The sequence below is a fragment of the Oryzias latipes genome, chromosome 22 (genome assembly GCF_053564925.1).
Source record: "Oryzias latipes strain Hd-rR chromosome 22, Olatipes_Hd-rR_3.1".
Taxonomy (NCBI): Eukaryota; Metazoa; Chordata; class Actinopteri; order Beloniformes; family Adrianichthyidae; genus Oryzias; species Oryzias latipes.
In genome coordinates this window covers 16,400,608-16,417,337 of record NC_136258.1, presented here as the reverse complement: position 1 = coordinate 16,417,337, position 16,730 = coordinate 16,400,608, and the positions used below count along the sequence as shown (strand labels likewise).

Genomic DNA, 16,730 nt, shown 5'->3' with positions numbered 1-16,730 from the left:
CAAAGGCAAACAGGAAGCAGAGACCACACAACACAATACTTGCAGAGTTTCCTGCAGGCCCACACAGATAAGAAACCACACTTTGTTTAAAGCTGCGTTTTCACCCCCAAATGTTTCCCGGCTTATAAAATCACATCGCGGACGTTCTCCTGCAGAACAGTTGTGACATTGTTTTGAAGAAAATGTTAATTGTTGAGGAAGAATTTGGGAAAAATATAGCCATCATCAACCTCACTTTTCCAAGACTGTAAAATCACTGAAATGTTTCTCAGTTGTTATCAGAAGCAAGAGCAAAAGCTCATTTAAGGTCAGCAACTGGGGAGAAAAAACATGTACATGTGAATGGAAGAAATCCAAATTCCACTGTTAATTGGAAAAACTGATTAAAAGCTTTAAAAGCTTTGAAAATTTACCAGGAGAAGCCTATATTTTAAACCAAACCAGGCTGTCAAACTGACTGGCTTTGCATACGTTCCCCTCAAGAACTATTTCCTTTAGTAAAAAAGCAGATCCGGCTCCAGAATAGTTTAGCTGATTCAAATCTTTACAAATGAGAATTCACAAAACATCACTGATATCAAAATGTGGTGGACTGTCTGCAGCATCATTTTTTCCTGAATATTTCTAATCAGGGCCTGTTTTGGTACCGTGAACTAGAGAAACTGCATTTCTTTGCAGACCATTTTTTAGAGTCACACTTGCCTGGGTTCATCAACTCCAGGGTAATCTGGACCTGACGAGTGAATCTGAGTGCTGCTGCTGGCAAGCAGCGCTGGTGAACGTGTGCGTTACCTGACAGGTGTGTTACCTGACTGCACCTGCATTGCAGCTCCACTGCCAATGCTGAAATAGTTTCATTACTGCGTTTTCACACAGTGCTCACTTGTTTTTAGACAAGCTTTAATGTCCATTTTTAGCAATTCTAAGGTACAACTATGTCAAGTGCAAAGCTAAAATGAAGTCTTTTAGTGAATGAATGAATGTATTTTAGATAACTAATATACATCCACTGTAGATGAACATAAACATTTACTAGATATAAAATAAACGATGCAAGAAAAAAGAAAGAAAAAGAAAGAAAAATAAATGAATAAGTAAAAAATAAATGAAATAAACTATGCAATTTTACACCCAACATTTTCAGATCCCACTCAACCCATTCTGAGGTCATGAGGTTGCTGGAGCCAACCCAACTACTATGGTAAAGGCAGGTCAACACTCTGTTGCAGGGCCACACACTCACTCATCTAGACACAATCTGTTCAATCCAATTGGCCTATGAAGCATGTTACTTGGAAATGTTTAAAATAAATAAAAATGGTTTATATTTAATATTAACTCTAACCCTCCTCAAGGAAAATGGCGGCTTGTTTACAGCAAGGCATGATGGGACCTTGACGCCATTAGATGTGGGAGAGTCATCTGCTGGAGATCCTAATAGCTATATGCATCATTTATGAATGATGTCTATCGGATGCTTAAAGCATATCTGTAGTTGTAAACATCGAAATACCCATGCTTTTAATATCTAATAGACGTTTCCATGCACAGTAGAGGGGGTACTGGATGGGCCCACCCTCTGGCGCCGGGCCTGCATATAAGCATTACTGTTCGGAAAACTTTTCTCGTCCACTTCTTCGCTCCTTTTACACTCCAGTGTTTACATAAGCAGGGCTGAAGTAATTGCTTCATTCAGCGATCACTAAAGTTGTCTGAGAATCAACAATTCCCACTGATCATTGTAGTCATTTATCACATTAAAGAAACACTTCCTGTTTCCAGCTTCCCACGTGAAGTGCTTCCCTTCAAGTTTTTAAAACAGCTAAATCATTTCAGTGTTTGTTTCTTCAATCATTTTGAAGAATAGGATTTCAGTGTGGAAGAAAAAAAGTCATTCTATCAAAACTGGTTCTGTTTATGCTTCCATATTTACAACACTTTCTATTCAGGCGTAAAGAAACATAGAAAGACAGATTTTACTTTTATTTTGAAAGAAATGTTGAGAATATCTCTGTGGTTTAGTTAAATCTGTGGTGTTTTGGTATGAATGATCTTGGTAGTTTGCTGTCTCCAAACACACCAGAACTTTAGTGTAACCTTGGCCGCTGCATTCTTGATGCTGCAAGAATCTGCAGTTACTGACTGATCTGACACCTTTCAGTTGTCAAAATAGGACCAACATCTCGCAAAACTCTCCTTTAAAAGATCTCAAAAGGTAACATCTACTGCATGTATAATTCTTGCTCTCATGCCAAATCCTTCAACTTTTATAGTATATATGAACTCGGTAACCCTGCAGAAGACTCGAAGCATGGCACAGGCTGTTGTTTCTGCAAACTTCAGCTGATGATGGTATAACAATGCTAGGCCAGCTGTGCCCTTTGCCCTTATAGCTTTCCTCACATGTTAATTATAGAAGCTGCAGTTTCTGGTGCTGATTTGACTGCCTGACATTGGACCAAAAATATGTTTCTGCTTTTTTTTTTTATTCTTTTCTTTTTTTGAAAACACTATTTTTATCAGCCTCAGTGACTTTGCGTAGCAATTTAATCCAAGACAGTTATAAACTATCACACTTAATTTTTTTCTTCTCTTTTTGCTGTTTGAATTTCTGAATGTCTTTTTTGCTGCTGAAGATAATAAATGTCCCCAATGTGGGGTGTATAAAGTTTATCTATCTATCTATCTATCTATCTATCTATCTATCTATCTATCTATCTATCTATCTATCTATCTATCTATCTATCTATCTATCTATCTATCTATCTATCTATCTATCTATCTATCTATCTATCTATCTATCTATCTATCTATCTATCTATCTATCTATCTATCTATCTATCTATCTATCTATCTATCTATCTATCTATCTATCTATCTATCTATCTATCTATCTATCTATCTATCTATCTATCTATCTATCTATCTATCTATCTATCTATCTATCTATCTATCTATCTATCTATCTATCTATCCAACTGTAGGAAAAGGAATTAGCATAAAAGAATAGTTTGAAACAGGGGTCTTCAACCATTAACAGTTACTGTAAGAGCCGGTTTTCATTCACTATATCCCAGTAGGAGCCACAAAGTCTCACATACCCCTTTAGGGAAACAGAAACACTGATTTGCATTAAAGTAATTGTAACTATTATGACAAATATGAATAAACAATTTTTGGTCATGAATAAACATGAACAGAAAATAGCTTTATTTTTTTTTAAACAATTTATAGCTTTTGATGGAGGTTCAAATGACTTCCTTTCAAATTAAAAGACACACATAGGATCACCTCATTGCAGCAAATGTTGTGTAATGTTAGGAATGATCAAATGAATACAAAAATAAAAAACACGGTTTGTTTTACAATTTGTCCTAGCTAAATAGGTGATCTTTACTATAAGAAACAATTCTTGAGGGGAATGTATGCAAAATGCTTTCGTTTGACTTGTGGTACGTACAGCCCTTTGCCTGTTTGTGAATCAAACTTTTTTTAATTTTGTACTTACTTACTTTTAACTTTGCAGTTACTTTTTATAGTAAAATATATTTGTTTCCTTTAACTAGAGAGACACAATGGAAAGGTAAAATAGCCGCATGTGGCTCCGGATCCTCAGGTTGCAAACCCCTGGTTTTGAACCTCCAAACAACATTCGCGAATAAGTTGATGCTGGAGCTACACCACCCTCTGCTGGACATTATTGGTATTGCAATCAAATGTTTTCAATCCAAAAACACTGAAGTCTCAAGTCAGAGGGTTTTTGCATGGGGGGCGGAAACAAAAGGTGTCGAAAGGGACTCGCACATCTTATTGGGTGCCTTTGTTCTTTCAAATCGAGGTGGCGGTTCTCTTCTTATCAGCTAGAGAAAACTAAATTGAATACAACCAACTGTTCTCGTGCTTGGATTTTTTGCTTTTTTAGTTTGGATAATTTGGGATAATGGAGTAATTAGAGAGGATGGCACAGATTTGTCAGACAATTGATGAGCCAAACAGACTGAGAGAGGAGCTGAGCCTCATGCTGGTTGGTGATGGAGCAGTGGGGAAGACAACCATGATAATCAGCTACATCTTTAATGGCTTCAACAGCGAGTACAAGCAAACAGCATTTGATGTTTTCACTGGTAAGGTTTCTGCTTTTCTCTGATTTATTTGAGTAGGTTATCTCACACACAAAAATAAAGCCCTTTCCTTTACAGGTCTAATTCATGTGAATGGAGTCCCTGTCCGTTTGAAACTAATCGATTCTGCTGGACAGGTAGAGCAAACCTTTTCTGTTTCATTTGAATCTTTTTAGGTTTTAATGAGTGCGTTGCCTCTTGTTTTATCAGGATGGTTTTGGCCACCTTCGCTCTCTGTGCTTTCCCCATGTGGATGTTTTCATCCTCTGCTTCAGCCTGGTCAACCCACGCTCCTTTGCCAACCTTTCCTCCAAATGGATCCCACAGATCCGCGCAGCCAACAGGACTTCTCCCGTTGTTTTGGTGGGAAGCCAGTCAGACCTCTGTCACAACGTGGGCATCCTCATTCATCTAAACCACCAGAGAACCAGACCAGTGAGCTTTGAGAAAGCCAAAAGACTTGCTCACAGAATCAGAGCTCACAGCTTCCTCGAGTGTTCAGCTTTAACTCAGCATAACCTCAAAGATGTGTTTGATCATGCTGTATATGCTGCCATTGAACACAAAGACTCCAAATCAAGAAAGTTCACCCTGGTTAGACGTTTGAAGTCTTTTTTGTACAGTTTTAGGGGAAAGTGATTGGAATTTTCTGAAGAAAACCTGTGAATTTGAAAGTCAGTTGTTACCAATGTGTATTTGAAAGATGTGAAACATGCACTAAAAGGCAAAAGACTCCAAACTAACCTCTTTTGTTTTACTTTTCTTTTCAGAATATACTTTTTTCCATTAACCTTTTTTAGGACACATAAAACTTAAACGTTTTTAAATAAAGTTCTGCAGTTATTTGTTGTCTAAAGTTTGCTCTCTGGAGGTTACAGTTGGAGAAGGATCGGAAGGAAAAGCCAGATCCCACAATTCAGGACAAATGGTCACCTGCTGATCCTTTTGAAGGGTCACTTATCAAGACAAAAGCTACTTAACTCAAAGCTTTTTTCATATACAAATGGCTTGTTCCTAACAATTTGTGAACACATAAAAGTATTGTACAAATTCAGGAGTTTATTATAAAATGAAGAAAAATCAATATTTTATATAAGATTTTTAGCAAAAAGCAATTTTGTCAATACATATTAAAATCTAAATTAATTTTTATCTATTTGTTGTTGTGTGTAATAATACTAAGCACAAAAAAGATTCTAAAATTCTGCCATTTGGCATATTTTGTCACACGAACTACGTTTCCCATAAGGCAACAGCCCCTTAACTCTCCTCTGACCCTGTGACTGAAAATAATCCGATCAGCTGATCTGTCCTGGCAACGGTACAACGTAGCTACTGAGATCTGCACGGGAGGGGGGTTGAAGAACAAAACAATGACACTGCTCGGAAGGGTTCCCACTCAGTAACACTTGTAAAGTTTGATTTTATCCAAGCGACGTGACGTGGATGTCCCGGCTCTTGACCGCGCAGAAGTAGCCGGCGGCTAGCCTAGCTAAGCTTGTTTTGAACATCGAGCAGTTGTTGTTTTTGTTGACTTGTTCCAGCTGACAGCCCGGAGGCTAGCTGCTTGCTCGGACAGCTAGAGAGAAGTGCTCGGGCTTTGCTGGCTCGTTTGGAAGAGCTCGAACTGTTCGTCGACACTAATTAGCCGTAAAGTTAAATAATTCCTTGATGCCAAGTCATAAAACCGTAATTCTCTCGCGAGCTTCTTGACACCAGTTTAGCTAGCTAGCCTGTTAGCATCATATTTACTTGCATATCTTTCAGGGAAATCGTTATTTTATTGGTTGGTGCTGCCTATTTATTTATTAAACGTTTACTTATCATGCAATATTTTATGTTTTGCCGCATAAAAGCCGAATGACTTTTATTTTGCTAGTGTTATATAGTTGTTAGACTTTTTTTGTTACTTTAAAAAAAATCAAAATAATAAAAAGCATTAAATGCCACGCTTCAAGCTAATATTTTAAACTTTGTTGCTAAATAGCTAACTTCCAGTTGTTGTAAAGTGTTCTGTCAGCGTTTTCATTATTGCATATTGACCCTTTTGCATCAATATATTAGGGAAAAAAGCTGATCAAGTAAGCAATAGTCTATTAGCTCAAGTTCATTGAAACAATGAGCGGCCATGGCTCATCCTCTGAAAAAGGAGTTAATACTAATCTGATATGTCAGGAAAGTTATTGTTGTGGTGGCTCTGAGGAGGCTGCGTTTGAATGTGTGGACTGCAAAACTCTCCAATGTGTCCGCTGCGAAGTGGAGCTCCACAAGCAGGAGTGCTTCCAGAGCCACGAGCGGGTTCCGATAAGTGCCGGCCACGTCCCCTACTGTGACAACTGTAAGGGCGGCAATGGGGACGGTGGCAAGCGCCTCAGGTCGACGGTCCGCTGCCAGAACTGCAAAGTGAATTTATGCCAAGACTGTCAGAAGCGCACTCATAGTGGGAGCAGCAAAAAGAAGCACCAGCTGATATTTTATCCTCCGCCACCCAAACCTCCAGAGGGAAGCTCCGTCCAATCATCAGCCCCGGCTGCGGTTCAAATCCCAGAGGAGACCAAATCTGAGAGAGCAAAACTTCTGGAGAAGGTGTCCAGCTTTCTTCTGGTTGATGAGAACGAGGAAATGCAGGTGAGTTGGCCAAGCGACTGTGGAGATAAAACCGGCATCTGTTCCAATTTTAAGGGATTCTTTGTTTCCTGTCGTGTTCTCTTCAAGATAAAAGACGAAACTTCATTCGTGAAGAGGCTCAACTGCAATCCTGACCACCTGCTGAAAGTGGTGTCCATCTTTGGAAACACCGGAGAGGGCAAATCCCACACTCTGAACCACACGTTTTTCATGGGCAGAGAAGTCTTCAAAACCTCCCCCACGCAGGAGTCCTGCACCGTGGGCGTGTGGGCGGCGTTCGACCCCATCCACAGGGTGGTGGTCATCGACACGGAAGGATTGCTTGGGAACAGCTCGAAACAGGGCCAGAGAACGCGCCTCTTGCTCAAGGTGCTGGCCATTTCTGACCTGATCATCTACCGCACCCATGCCGACCGTCTCCATGACGACCTTTTCAAGTTCCTGGGCGATGCCTCCGATGCTTACCTGAAGCATTTCACCAAGGAGCTCAAAGCCACGACAGCTCGCTGTGGTCTGGACGTCCCGCTGTCAACCTTGGGTCCTGCTGTTGTCATCTTCCATGAAACTGTTCATACCAAGCTGCTGGGTTCAGGTAAAAAAACTGCCTAGTAACAGATTTTACATGGTTTGCACAACAGAAAAAAAGCTATTTATATTAATAATACAAGGTGAACAATCTTTACTTTTTTATGCTTACTTTTGAAGGAGTTTTACTGCATTAAATAATTGTTATAATATGATAATAATATGATACAAACAAACCTATTTATTCTCTAACAACACATTATCTCCCAGACATTAATCTGATATTAATAGTCAGGAAGTTCAAATCAAAGCTGATTTGATTCCCTTTCTTTGCTTTTAACTTATTTTTTAATTTAATTTATTCATTTACTCCTATTATTCCTTTAATGTTGATGCAACTTTCTATTTTAAATAGTTCTTCAAATATAATCCAAGTTTAAGACTTTTTTTTAGATGTTTAGATTCTAATCTTGTGTTATACTGTCCACTCAGCTGAAAGCCTCAAACTTTACAAATTATCCAGGTCATATGTGGGAATATAAAATTGGAAAGTAAAATTTTAATAGAAATTCCAACAAAATCAGACAGACCTCAGAAGGATCTTGTTTTAAGGCTCTCTAATGGAAACCTTTGTTGTTTCCTTTTAGACAGGGAGCTCATATTACCAGCATTAGATCTCTGTTGTCTTAAGTGCTCTTTCTCTACAGCTGTTTGAGTCTCTGCAAACAGGCTTCTGTGTTTAGTTAGTTATTCTATGCTTCAAACCTTTTTGTGTTTGTGAATATGCTCGATCACTTGCATTTTTCTTACTTTTTGCTATTCGTAGGTGTTACAAAGAAATAAATAGGAGCATCCATTATGTCCTTTTTTTATATTAAATGTCACTTTTTTTCTTTTCTTTTATTCAGTAAAATCGTGTCTTTCATTCTGATGGGGTTGGAACTGTGGAAAATCAATGTTTCTGTCTACAAATAATTTGTTCTGCTTTTTTCCTGAGACTAAGATGACAGCAAGAGGAGACATTTGAACAATCCCAGTGTTGAGAAATGTATACGGTACTCAACGCTAACACAGAATAGCAGGATAACAATGAAAGGGAACCATCTCCTCTCTGTCTTTCTGCAGATAAGTCCTTAGAGTCAGTAGATCGGATGCTGTTGGATCGTTTTAGAAAGCTTTCTCGATATCCGGAAGCTTTCAGCTCTGTCCAGTACTGGGGCACCCAGACGCTAAGCCCACCCACAGATTTCAGTGGCCTCCAGATGAAACTGGAGCTGCTCCTGGATAACAATGCCACCCGCTCACCACGCACCCCCGTGGTCATCTTCAAAGCCCTGCAGGTGGAGTATCTGATCAAAGTGGATCATTCCAATCATCTTTTCATCTACTTTTAAAGCGTTCTTTTGAAGTTTTCTTTATGTATGTCCTCCATCATGAGAAAAATGTTACAAGAACATGTTAAAAACCGATCGGCTTCTCCTCCAATGTGGTTGCAGGCGCTGAGCGAGCGCTTCAACGGGGAAATCACAAGTGAGCTCATCGGACAGAACTGCTTCTTTCCTGATGAGTACTTCACCTGCTCCAGCTCCTGTCTCAGTTGCGGGTATATCTGTTTGAAGGGGTTTTTTGTTTTGTTTTTTTAATCAAATTTTTTTGCTTCCTTTAGTTATTGATAACCTTTCTAACCTTCTGGATTTATGGCAGGTTTGGCTGCAAGAACAGTATGAATCATTTAGGAGAAGGCGTGTGCCACGAAGCCAAGAGCCGCTGCCGCTACTCCGCTCAGTTTGACAATCGTATTTTCACGTGCAAGGTGAACATGGGGATCTTTAGCCGCAGAACTGTCATTTCTCTACATTGGAACAATAATACAATGAATGTTTTGGACTGTTTCAGGCTTGTTATGAAGGCGGGAAGGAAGTGATTGTTGTCCCTAAGACCTCTGCCTCCTCAGACTCTCCCTGGATAGGCCTCGCTAAATATGCCTGGTCAGGGTGAGTGACAGATTTCCAGACGTGCAATTGTGTGTAAATGCATATGATAATGTTTTTTAAAAATCTGTTTAGATATGTAATTGAATGTCCCAACTGTGGAGTGATCTACCGGAGCCGTCAGTATTGGTATGGGAACCAGGATCCTGTGGATACAGTTGTTCGCACTGAGATCCAGCATGTTTGGCCAGGAGTAAGATAAAAAAAAAACTTTTTTAAAATCCTTTCTGAAGAATATTTCTGCAAATATAGATTACTTTAATCAATAATCCAAATCAAATGAGTATTTGTTTTTGTTGCTGGGCAGTCGGACGGCTTTTTAAAGGACAACAGCAATGCTGCACAGCGCCTTTTGGATGGAGTTAACCTCGTGGCTCAGTCTGTCTCCGAACTCAGCGTCAAACCTGCCAAGGCCGTCACCTCTTGGCTGACAGATCAGATCGCCCCGGCCTACTGGAAACCCAACTCTCTCATCATGGTGAGTGACACACAGCCCCACCCGCCACCAAAAAGCCAAGTCAACACTTTCATGTCTACAGCGATGTTTACTGCCTGTAGTGTTGTGTTTCTATTACACAATTTATGTATGTGGGTCACAAGACACAGCTTGTAAATACTTCTTCCTTATAGCTTTTGATCTAAAGCAGCTTGTGATGTGTGTATATATATATATATTATATATATATATATATATATATATATATATATATATATATATATATATATTTTTTTTTTTTTTATGTCGTTGAAGGTGTGCCACAAGTGTCATGCAGTCTTCCAGGATAATGACACCAAGCATCACTGTCGCGCCTGCGGGGAGGGCTTCTGTGATGGCTGCTCCTCCAAAGCCGCGCCCGTCCCCGAGAGAGGCTGGGGTCTCGGCCCTGTCAGAGTCTGCGATGTCTGCTTTGAACAGAGAGCTTCGTATGCAGGTACCCTCGCTGGTGTCTGTCTGCTCTGTCAATGTCTGTGCTGGAGCCAACCCAGCACTGGTGTTTCTGGCTGTTTTTTTTTTTTGCAGAGATCCTTAAAGCAGAACTCGAGGAGGAAGAAGGTGGAACTCTTGCCAGGAAGGTGGGAGAAGCTGTTACCAATACCATCGGGGTTGTGGTCACTGCCATTGACATCCCACTTGGTGAGAATTGTCGAAAACTCCAAAGAGACTTAATTTTTTTTCTGGAAAGGTGCACAGCTCCTAACCCTCTGGCAAAAATGTGCCGTGCTTCATTTGAGTTAAAAGAACTTGGGTTAACTTTAAAGTCCCACTCTGATCATCTTTGGATCTGTTTTTAAAGCGTTCCCAGTGGTCTTTCTATTATGATTATGCCTTCTTTTTTTTAGACAAAATCAAAAAACCTCTGTCGTTTTCTAGGACATCGTTTCGGCAGAGCGGCAGTAATTAGAAATTCACCTCTGAGTTTTTGGCGTGACATCCCCGTCCTCCTTCCCGTCACTCATAGCTGAGCTATCGGTTTATGCGCTCTCCTGCTAGCCTGCAGCTCCTCACACCCCCATCCCAATACTGTCGGAGCAAAAGCCGTACAGCTTTGAGCCAAATGTCAGCTTGGGCGAGGAAAACAAAGACATGGGGGGATCTAGTCGTCTACAAATGGATGCATCAGAATGGAGCAAAGCAGGGAGCTTGTGGCCTGCTTAGTGTATTTTCTGTCACAATTACACCCTTTTTCAAACAGTATTTTTTCATCTAAAACTGGAAGGATTTGGATTTTGCCAAAGATTGATAAACAACAGACACACCTCAAAGATTGGGGATTAACCTGAAAACAAGTGTTGTGTTGTTTTATATCACAAAAAACAACTTTAAACTAAACACAAACATCAAAACAGCTCATAGTAATGGGAGGTTAACTGTTAACCACAAAATTCAAATATTAGACAAAGAATTAAAAAAAAAACTGAATAGTTTTTAAGTCAATTAATATTGAAGCCCTTTTAACAGAGACAATCACAAAGTTCTTAACAAAACAGCTCAAAACTACATCTATAATGGTACAAATGACAAGTAAGATGATCTAAAGTTAATATTATTTTATGTGTGAAGGGAATTCTGGGTAAATCTTAAACACAAACCAGCACATCTTAAAATTCAAAATGCTTTTATCCATTAATAGGAAAAAAGATATGTAAGTGCTATAGTAAAGAATTTCTTTTTAATACCTTGAGGTAAATTTAGTTTCTGCAGAGGTTTTTGTCGATAAATTAAATAACAAAACCCTTGTGATGGGTCTGTATTGTGTCAATTGCTACAGGAAAGAAGGAACTATTGCAACGATCAGCACTGCACCTGACATAAAGAAGTCTCTGGTTTAGGCTGAAACATTCTTGGTTGTTATGCAGTGCAAAAAAAAAAGAGGTACCAGACTTCTTCAGCACCGAACCAGCTGTTCGCATTGACTTATTTGAGCTTCTTTGAGTCACTGGCTGCTGCCCTAACAGATGACTGCAGATAGGATGCTCTCCAACCACAGATTTGAAAAGAATTTTGCATCATCTTTCAATTCAATTTTCAATTCAATTTTATTTGTATAGCCCAAATTCACAACAAAAGTCGTCTCAATGGGCTCATCTTACTGCAAACATTGAAGGACCTACGCTTTCTCAGGATGTAGAAAGTGTTCCTTCCTGATTTTTTTTTTTTTTTTTGCAAACAGTCTTTATGTTGCAGTCTAGTTTTTTTAAGAACACCCACTCGTCTATAGATGATAGACACTGTCAAACTGATTCTTATGCATATGTGGAGCTGCAAGCTTGCACAGACCATTTGATACTGTGTGGCCAGTGATGTATTTCTATTGGCTTACCACAATGACCTTTTCTTTTCTGCATGCTTTAAAGCCACTTGCTTGAAGCTTGCTAACACGACTGAATCCGGTTTTATTATTCTGAATTTGTATATTTTGTTTTATATATAAATATAGATATTGCAGTTTTTCTCCATTGGTTTGGCTCATTTCTTGAAACAGAAATTACATTCTCGAAACAACATGGACAAACTTCCAAACCACTTGGCAATGGTTCACAACAGAATGGAATTTCTCATTAATTTCATCAAATTGCAAATGTCTCAGTACATCTTTCAATTGATTAAGTACAGGTAGCCTACATTTAGCACAATTTCCAAGTGAATAGATCTTGTTGATCTAAACTGATTGTTGATTCTCAGTCTAATGGTTGTTCGCTCCAAAATGAGTCAGCATCATTTCATTGTGTAAGTCATCACATGCACAATAGTCTGTTCAATTGTCAAAATTGGTCAAGAACATAATCCCATGAATACGATATATGAATCCCTTGGAACATTTGATAAATTTATTACAGCAATTGACAGTCAGGTGAAACTAGAACCTGACAAACGAAGGAGGATGTCCCAGGCCAGCGAGGGGGCAATATAACTATGTGTTGCCATATCTGAGAATGCTGTGGCCACTCACATCCCCAGTCTTGGCCAATACAATACACAGAAGCTCCTCATCTTCTTGGACCACCTTCATTTGATTTGATCCCTGAGACTGAGAGAGGTCTCGTAGGGCCTCACCTACCACTACATGTTATTGTATGGGACAATGTGAATTTCCACCGTGGCCCGCTCATCAGGGCCTGGTTCACTACTTATCCAAGGATGGTCATAGTGTTCCTACCACCTTACTCTCCTTTTCTCAATCCTATTGAGGAGTTTTTCTCCGCTTGGAGGTGGAGAGTCAATGAGCATCGGGCTCAAGATCAGAGGTCCCTGCTCCATGCACTGGATGCTGCGTGTGAGAATATTACAGGAGATCAGTGTAGGGGATGGTTGCAACATGCACGCCGTTTATTCCCTCGTTGCATCGCAAGGGAGAATATACGCTGTGATGTGGACGAGAATCTGTGGCCAGACAGACAGCAGCGTGAGGACAGCCAGAAGGGTGAGGACGATGGCCAGGAGAGGGAGGATGAGGACAGCGACCACTAGTGAAGAACTGTTAGTTGTGAAACTTAAGCATTATTTACAGCACTGTAGGCTGCATATCATTGTCATTGTTTCTTGTTTGTGTTTATATTATAAAGTATATTATTCTGTATACATTTTCTTTTAACTCTGATGTATGAAAGTTATTTTATGTGTGTGAATGATAATGGTTAGAATTTCCTTGGCAGTATGAGTGCAATGTGTGCTGTTAAACCTAAGAGGCTATTCTTACCCTAAAACCCTAAAATCCTTGTCAAAAACAGTACAGTAACCATTGTCAATTAAGGACTGAGACTGAAAGGTGGACATGAGGGATATTTCAGTTGTCCTCTGCTATAGTGACAAAACATCTAATCATTTTGACTAGCAGTGCCTACACAATGCCAAAGGGACGAAGTATTTTGGGGGCACTGACTGTTTAAATGAGAAGGAAATTTAGTTTTGACACATGAGTGAATTGTTTTGGGAGAGATATGAGCTTTTGCAGGTGAACCATGGTGTTGTGCTGAACCATCCACATTACTTTGGCAAAAGCACCAAGAGTGTTGAGAACGTCCGGTCTGCTTCAAGAAATGAGCCAAAGCAATTGAGAAGGATCTTTGCCATTTTGGTGGCACTGACTCTTTACATGGGAAAAGATTTAGTTTTGAAGCACGAGTGAGCAGTTTTGGGAGATATATTAGATTTTGCAAGTGAGCTATAGTGTTGTGCTAAACTGTAAGACTGTTTTGCCAAATGATCTTAGAATATTCAGAATGTAATTTCTGTTTCAAGAAACGAGCCAAACCAATGGAGAAAAACTGTAAGCTCATAACATGAGTTTGATCCAGTGAAAATTGCACAGAACACCTTGGTATCAAGAAACCAACCAAGTTTTGTGGAACATAGAAGGAGACTGAGTGCATTTTTTAACGAGTTGCATAGGGAGAATATATTACTGTTGGGTATTGCATAAACCTGCTGCCGCCCTATATTTACTACCAAAGGGCTTGGATAGATATGTTTTGAATAACTTGATATCCTGCTGAAATGTTCTGTGTGCGACCACCTCCCCCCAAAAATACCTCAGAGCAAATCTGCTACAATAATAACACAATTAGGCCACTTACTTAAATGTCCAAAACCTGTCTGTGTTTCCATGGCAACTTGAACCCGCATAGTTGAGGACTTGACTTCACCTGTTAGGCAATGATGAGGCGGCGGGGGGGGGGGGGGGGCACAAAAGTTCAAACAGTTCCAGCAGTTTTGGAGTCCAAAAAAATAATGTGCATAGTTAGGTAGATACGAACGTCGTCGCCATTTTGGATCAGTAAGCAGTGATTGGTCCAAATCGTTTTATAGAGCATTGTTTTGATAGCAACGACTCTAGGCAGACAGGAGTGAGCTTGCTGGAAGTTTACACCCCTACCACTTGGAAACGCACCCAGGAAAATCTGTCAATCAAAAAATGTAAAATGTTTGACAGGAGACCACATACCTGCATTGAACCTTCTGATCGGCCAGTTTAAAACTTGAATAAAATACCACTTAATAACTACAAAAAATACATGAAAAATAATCAGGATTAATAAAAATATGTTAAAGAAGGTAGCAAAGCAAGAATGGATATCTGTTTATTTCTCACTAGAAGTCTTTGGGAGTTTGGCTTTTTGGAGCTAGCGGATACTTCCTGTTTGGAGCACGAGGGGGCGGGGTCACTCAGTCCTGTTCTCAAGTTTTAGGTTTAAAGTAATCACATAAATGGTATATATGTATATTGTAATAAATGTTTATCAGGTCCTGTAATGGATTTTCTTTTAACTCTAACAGAGGAATACCGTAGTTGCTGTTGCATATTATCTTGATTTTTCTTGGCATCTCACACTCCAAATATTTTGTTATCTTAACTTCTTAAATGAGTAATTGTGACGTCTGCTCATGTTTTATGGCCCTTTTCAGGCCTCGTAAAAGATGCGGCTCGTCCTGCTTACTGGGTTCCCGATCAGGACATTCTGTCATGCCACAACTGCCAACGTGAGTTCACTGCCAAACTGTCCAAGCACCACTGCCGCGCCTGTGGCCAAGGTGTGTGCGACGAGTGCTCGCCGGAGCGCCGATCGGTGCCGTCACGTGGCTGGGACCACCCTGTGCGCGTGTGCTCCAGCTGCAACCAGAAGCCAGGAGAACTTTGACGACGGAGCTCGCCGTTCTCAAAGGCAACAGTCTGCCACTGATGAAGCATACCTCTACCACGTCACGGATTCTGTCCTGTATCTGCGGAAAGGAAAACTTCAGGAATATGTTTAGCAAATCTGGAATCGTAGAGTTCCTGTGGCCTTTGTAGAACAGCCAGAATATTGGGTTAGTTAACAAACTTAGTATTTTGATGAGAACAAATTCTTGGTTTTCAATTAGATAAAACTGTCCAGCTATTTTTCTACTTTTAGAAACTATTTTAAAATGCATCATTTTAAACTAACCGTTAGCTGAGAGTGCTGGTGAGTTGGTGTGATTAGTTCCCAGCACTTTTTATCATTAAGTGCTGCTCCCTGAGCTTGAACCAGAAACATATTTTATGTGGGTGCAGGCATAACTGCAGGTTCCGTTACATGCATGCATGCATTGCATTATTCTAGTTTTTGCACTAAGCCTTTTTTTTTTTTTACTATTTAGACTATAGCGTATCATAGCTAAAATACAAATATAGTGAAGCAGTTTGTTGTGTTGAGCTCTACAAAAGTAGATGTTAGTTTTGGGGATATCTGGTGTGCCAAAAATCATTCAGGTCACTGTCTGTTGTGGTATGTTTTTTGTGTTGTTTGTGACAAAAGGATGTAAAAGAGTGAAATGTGGAAGAGTATTTATGTAGTGATGATAAAAAAAACACACACACAAAGTAATCATAAGTTATTAGACAAGTGTTCTTTGGCGTGCATGGTAGTGAGCGATCCATGGCCTTCTATGTGTTCAGAGGGTAGTCTCTGAATCAAACCTCAAGCTCTCTATGACCCAGTGGCATTTCGGTGTATAGCTCGATTGTGTGCTCATCTTTTATTTGAATAATTATCAAAGTATGTAGTATATGCTTGAGTGTATGAAAATAGGCTTTCAGAGTTTAAAGAACATTAAAATTTGTCCTCACAATGTGTTTGCATATTCTGCTCAGGCCTCTGCAGCCTGACAAGATAAAGGACTCTTGACATGATTTATGTCCTCATCCCACCACATTTTTGTGATCCATCATCTAAAGATATTGTATGATATATATAAATATATATATATATATATACTTTTTTGGTTGTTGTCTGATATTAAAATGTATTTACGGTCTTTGTAGTAACTGTATCCAAAACTTGGATTTTGTTTTTTTTCTATTATGCAACATATTCAATTTAACAAGAAAGATTTATCTTTAGTTGCTTTAGTATAAATTTTGCGTTCTCATGCAACAAGAAAACGCAGAATTTAGAAAAAAACAAGGACAGCCTGTTAGCTTGTATATTATTATTCATTACAAAA

The 16,730-nt window shown here is 39.5% G+C and overlaps 2 protein-coding genes across 2 annotated transcripts; both read left to right on the top strand.

Moving 5' to 3' along the window:
• Positions 1-3,812: 3,812 nt before the first annotated feature.
• On the top strand, positions 3,813-4,768 carry LOC101170064 (rho-related GTP-binding protein RhoU-like). Its single transcript, XM_004082591.5, has 3 exons — positions 3,813-4,124; positions 4,200-4,258; positions 4,332-4,768. The coding sequence occupies exons 1-3, from the start codon at positions 3,959-3,961 to the stop codon at positions 4,758-4,760; spliced, it is 654 nt and encodes a 217-aa protein (XP_004082639.1). The 5' UTR covers positions 3,813-3,958; the 3' UTR covers positions 4,761-4,768.
• Positions 4,769-4,896: 128 nt separating this feature from the next.
• On the top strand, positions 4,897-16,563 carry LOC101167912 (zinc finger FYVE domain-containing protein 1). Its single transcript, XM_023951306.2, has 11 exons — positions 4,897-6,749; positions 6,837-7,341; positions 8,400-8,614; positions 8,771-8,877; positions 8,979-9,087; positions 9,171-9,268; positions 9,341-9,458; positions 9,573-9,743; positions 10,017-10,197; positions 10,287-10,400; positions 15,171-16,563. Exons 1-11 carry the CDS (start codon positions 6,240-6,242, stop codon positions 15,401-15,403), a joined length of 2,361 nt encoding a protein of 786 aa, XP_023807074.1. The 5' UTR covers positions 4,897-6,239; the 3' UTR covers positions 15,404-16,563.
• The last annotated feature ends 167 nt before the right edge of the window (positions 16,564-16,730 follow it).

Excerpts from the sequence above, each read along its gene's own strand:
- LOC101167912 (XM_023951306.2), top strand. The coding sequence starts at position 6,240 with ATGAGCGGCCATGGCTCATCCTCTGAAAAAGGAGTTAATACTAATCTG. Across the intron at positions 6,750-6,836 it reads ATGAGAACGAGGAAATGCAG|ATAAAAGACGAAACTTCATT; the intron begins GTGAGTTGGCCA and ends GTTCTCTTCAAG. Across the intron at positions 9,269-9,340 it reads GCTAAATATGCCTGGTCAGG|ATATGTAATTGAATGTCCCA; the intron begins GTGAGTGACAGA and ends AAATCTGTTTAG.
- LOC101170064 (XM_004082591.5), top strand. The coding sequence starts at position 3,959 with ATGGCACAGATTTGTCAGACAATTGATGAGCCAAACAGACTGAGAGAG. Across the intron at positions 4,125-4,199 it reads AGCATTTGATGTTTTCACTG|GTCTAATTCATGTGAATGGA; the intron begins GTAAGGTTTCTG and ends TTTCCTTTACAG. Across the intron at positions 4,259-4,331 it reads TAATCGATTCTGCTGGACAG|GATGGTTTTGGCCACCTTCG; the intron begins GTAGAGCAAACC and ends TTGTTTTATCAG.